The sequence below is a fragment of the Gorilla gorilla genome, chromosome 2 (assembly GCF_029281585.2).
Source record: "Gorilla gorilla gorilla isolate KB3781 chromosome 2, NHGRI_mGorGor1-v2.1_pri, whole genome shotgun sequence".
Lineage (NCBI taxonomy): Eukaryota > Metazoa > Chordata > Mammalia > Primates > Hominidae > Gorilla > Gorilla gorilla.
Window position 1 is genome coordinate 140,510,706 of NC_086017.1, and position 4,175 is coordinate 140,514,880.

The following is a 4,175-nucleotide window of genomic DNA, read 5'->3' on the forward strand; positions in this document are numbered from 1 at the left end:
TGAAAGGTTTAAACGCTTTATTGTGCCCAAAAAAAGGCCCATGGAATGAAGGGAAGAGCCGCGCAGCCCTGAGCCCGGAGCGATTGTTTGTCGCGCACCCAAAGGCAAGGAGGGTGGGGAGCCGGTAAAGGATGCGCGGCCTCCGCGTCCCCGCGCGCCTGGGCCCGGCCAACCAGCTGCCCCCGCCCGGTGGGCAGGCGCGGCCTCGGCCATCGGCGCCTAGGGGCCAGTAACCATGACGACGGCCGTTGCCAAGGCCGAGAGCCAATAGAGGCGTCGCCGGGGCTGTTTCAAAAACCTAAAGCAAACAACGAAAAACGCTACATCGTTGGGGGAGGGGAAAGACTGAGAGGACCCGGGGCCCCTCCCTGAGGCTCAGACCAGGCCTCGCGGCCCCGGCCGGGGTGAGCCGTACAAAATCTACGTCACTTGGGGTAGAAAAACAAAAACACCGAAAAGCCCAAGCCGGCCGCTCTGACCGGCCGACACGCTCACTTGCGGCCCTTGGGCACTTTGGGGACGCTGGGCTTGGCCGCCTTCTTCACCTTCTTGCCCCCGGCGGCCGCCGTCTTCTTGGCCTTGCCGCCTTTGTCCTTCTTGGCGGCAGCGCCCTTCTTGTGCGAGCGCTGCTCCGGCTTCTGGCCCTTGGCGGGCTTCTTGTCCGCGCGCCGGGAGCCGGCCGCGCCCGGGGCTGCCTTCTTCGCTTTGTGCGCGGTGGGGGCCGGGGCGGTGGCGGCCGCCGGGGCTCCGCGCCGCTCCCCGCCGCCCTCCAGCTTCTTACGGTTGAGCTTGAAGGAACCGTTGGCGCCGGTGCCCTTCACCTGCAGAAGCGTGTCGTTCTGCACCAGCGCCTTGATCGAGTACTTGAGGTAGGTGCGCCCATTCTGCTGGTCGAACCACGGAACCTTCTTGGCCTCGGTGTAGATCTTGGCCAGCGACGAGCCGTTGCGCTCGCCCAGCCTACGGATGGTCTCCACCACCAGCTGGCTGTACTTGCCCGGCTGGTTCTTCTTCTTGCTATTCTTCCTCTTCTTAGATGGGGACAACGCCGCCGAGCCGCCAGCCTTGGTCACCTTCTTGGCCATCCCCTCGGCGGTCGTCACTGGCAGGGCCTCCTCGAGCTCCACGGACATGGTAGCAAGAGGATTGGTGGCGGGCGGCGCGCGGAAGCCGGGGGGCCGCGCCGGGAAGAGGAAGGCGAGGGGCCGAGGGGGTGCAGGGGGGCTGGGGGCGCGCGGCGGCTCCAGGCGGGAGCGGCCGCGGCCGGGCCTGGGGCCGGGCGGCAGGGCTGGGGTGGGGGCCGGGCCGGGCCGGAGCGAGGGTTGGGGGGCCCGGAGCCGGGGCCGGACTAGGGGACCGAGTTGGGGGTCAGAGACCGAGTCCGAGCCGACGGCTGGAGCTGGGGACGCAGACCTAGGCCGAGCCGGAGCGAAGAGAAGTCCCGCCGAACGCGAGACACCGCCGCCGCAGCTTCCACTGGCGCCTCTGGAACTCGCTGGGCGTGCGCGCTGAGCTCTGGCGGGAGGGCGCTTCTCTCGGCTTTTTATAGCTTCATGGCGGACCACGTTGAGAACAACAACAGCCTGGTCCGGGGCCAGCGCCAACTTGTGCTTCTTGGAGCCCCTTCTCCGGCCGCTGGCTTCTCGGACCGCGCCTCTCCAGCGCCGCCGCGCCCGCAGCGGGGCGCCCCGGACAGGGCCTGAGCTCCCGGCGCAGTGGAGAGGCGACTTGCGTCCTGGAAGGGCTCAGCAAAGGCGAACGGAGAGGTGCACCCTAGGCTGCGGGAGCGCGAGAGGAGGGGGGCACCTCGTTTGGAGGCCAATAGCGCGGGCCCCAGAGGAGGCCCCACGGCCGGGAGCTTGGCGGCCGGCAGCCCAGAGAACGCCACGGGCACCCGAGCCCTGTTCCGGCCCGGGGGGCTCCAGGCCTGCCCGCAAGAGGAGCTTTAATTTGTCCAAACTAACACAGGGCGCGCCCTCACGTGGTCGGCTGGGGCAACGTGAACTGCGCTAGGACATCCTCGGGGGTTTTCCGCCCCATCCAAAGGGGATGGCGGATGGGAGGCACTCTCCAGCTGCACCCCGGGGTCTCGTTGTGCCTCTGGGAGCCTAGGCACAACCCGGGGAATGGAGGACTACGGCAGGACCTCTCTGGGGACACTGCCTCGCCGCTCCCCCCACCCTGTTGCCGCTGATGTTCCCAGGGCCTCATTTTGTAATCCACAAGTAGCTGCCGCCGGTCCCCCCAAAGCCAAATGGGGGCTCCAGGGTGGGACAGGGTGGGCGGGGGTGAGGCTGTGACACCCAGAGGAATTCCTGTGAGAGGATGGGGAAGGGATTCGCTCTTAGTTCCTGGGCGCACCCCTCCCCCTCTCCCGTGCACAGGGAAATGATGGCGGGAACACAGCAAAGGAGACCATGTCCTGGAGAGGGTCCCAGGCCCCACCCTCTCCGGGGGGGCTTGTGCAAGGCTGGCGGCCCGATCTCTGCTGATTCCAGTATTGGGGGTGCAGAGAAGGCACAGGACAGTTTTTGTTGAAGCCGTTGCAGCCTCTACTTGGGGAAGCTGAGGCCAGGGTAAGATGCTCGGGTAGGAGAGGGGATCCCTTTGGGGGTAGGTGATGTAGGGCACAGGAGTGGGGCTGGGGCTGGGGGGTGGCAGGGTTGCAGGCAGGAGACAGTCTCCAGAGGCCCAGCATAGAAAAGCGATGGAGGGGTGAGGGGGGACAGGACGCTGGCGAATTGGGGTTCCCAGACTGAGAGACAGGTACATTTACAGGTGGACAGAGTAAAAGGCCCTGAAAAGGGGGTGGGTGGGTGCATTTGTGGCCTTGGGCCCAAGCAGGCTTCTCTGGGTGAGGGCTAGCAGCGCCTCCCCTCTTCTCCAGCTCACCCCTTTCACACACACACACGCCCCTCATTTTGTCACCCTGTCAAGGGAATAAACCCTAGAGAGGAAGAAATTATGTCTAGGAGGAAACGGTGAGCCTGGATGGGTTTTTTAGGGGGGAGGCTGGCAGGGGCATGGAGCCAGGAAACAGCCTTCGCCCCCCAGAGCACTGGGTACCCTGAGAAAAGTGAGAAGAGAGATTGCAGCCCAGGTCCCTGCAGAGGAGGATGGGCTCCTTTCCCAGGAAGGACTGGCTGAGTGGACTGTCTCCAGGGCACAGGACAACGTTGAGGGCCTGAGGCCTCCACCTTCTTGAAGAAGGACCATGTGAATTTCCTGACAGAGAACGGGGATGGGTTTCTGAAAGCACCACCCAGCTGAGCCTGCGGAAACTGCACAGCTGTTTCCAGGCCAGGCTGGCTGCATGGAGGACGTGGGAGGAGCAGCCAGCTGTGTGTGCTGGGCCCACTGATCAGAGTGCTCAGGACCAGGAGCCCTCTGAGGATGTGCAGAGGGGACTCTGGGGAGAGGAACGTGGTGGCCGCAGCTGGAGTGACCGCAGTGTACAGAGATGGGATGGGAGCAGGAAACCGAAAAGAGCCGGCCCTGGAACCAGATGGAGGGGAGGCAGCCCGGCCATGACCCAGAGCAGGTGATATGATTTGGATCTGTGTTCCTACCCAAATTTTAGGTTCAGTTTTAATCCTCAGTGTTGGAGGTGGGCCCTGGTGGGAGGTGATCAGATCATGGGAGTGGATTCTAATGGTTGAGCACCATTCCCTTGGTGATGTCCTCATGATGGTGAGCTATCATGAGATCTGGTTGTTTGAAAGCGTGTTGCACCTCCCCTGACTCCCTCTCTTGGTCCCGCCCCTGCCATGTAGGACACCTGCTCCACTTCACCTTTTGCCATGAGTAAAAGCTCCCTGAGGCCTCCCAAGAAGTTGATGCCCTGTGTTTCCTGTACAGCTGCGGAACCGTGAGCCAATTAAACCTCTTATCTTTGTAAATTACCCAGTCTCAGGTAATTCTTTATAGCTTTGTGAGAATGGACTAATACAAGGGGCTTGAGCTTGGGTCTTTTGAAAAGTTAAAGGGTGAGCAGAAGTGATACCCCTGAAGGAGTCCCAGCCATAGGCAACAGGGCCATCGCTTGGCCTTTTGTGCAGCCACCGCGGGGGGAGGAGTGGCATGCTGGACATGCCACTCTGGAGCTGGCTGCAGCCACAGGCTGGGCCAGGGACACTCCTGGGTCATCTGTGCTGGAGGAAGGGGATGCTCTAGTG

General features: G+C 63.3%; 1 protein-coding gene across 1 annotated transcript; it reads right to left on the minus strand.

The window, feature by feature from the left end:
- H1-10 (H1.10 linker histone) lies at window positions 1-1,950 on the minus strand. The gene has a single exon (XM_004036280.5). The coding sequence runs from the start codon at window positions 1,131-1,133 to the stop codon at window positions 492-494; it is 642 nt and encodes a 213-aa protein (XP_004036328.1). The 5' UTR covers window positions 1,134-1,950; the 3' UTR covers window positions 1-491.
- Between the last annotated feature and the right edge of the window lie 2,225 nt (window positions 1,951-4,175).

Bases quoted from the DNA above. Each gene is read 5' to 3' on its own strand.
- H1-10 (XM_004036280.5), bottom strand. From the start codon at position 1,133: ATGTCCGTGGAGCTCGAGGAGGCCCTGCCAGTGACGACCGCCGAGGGG.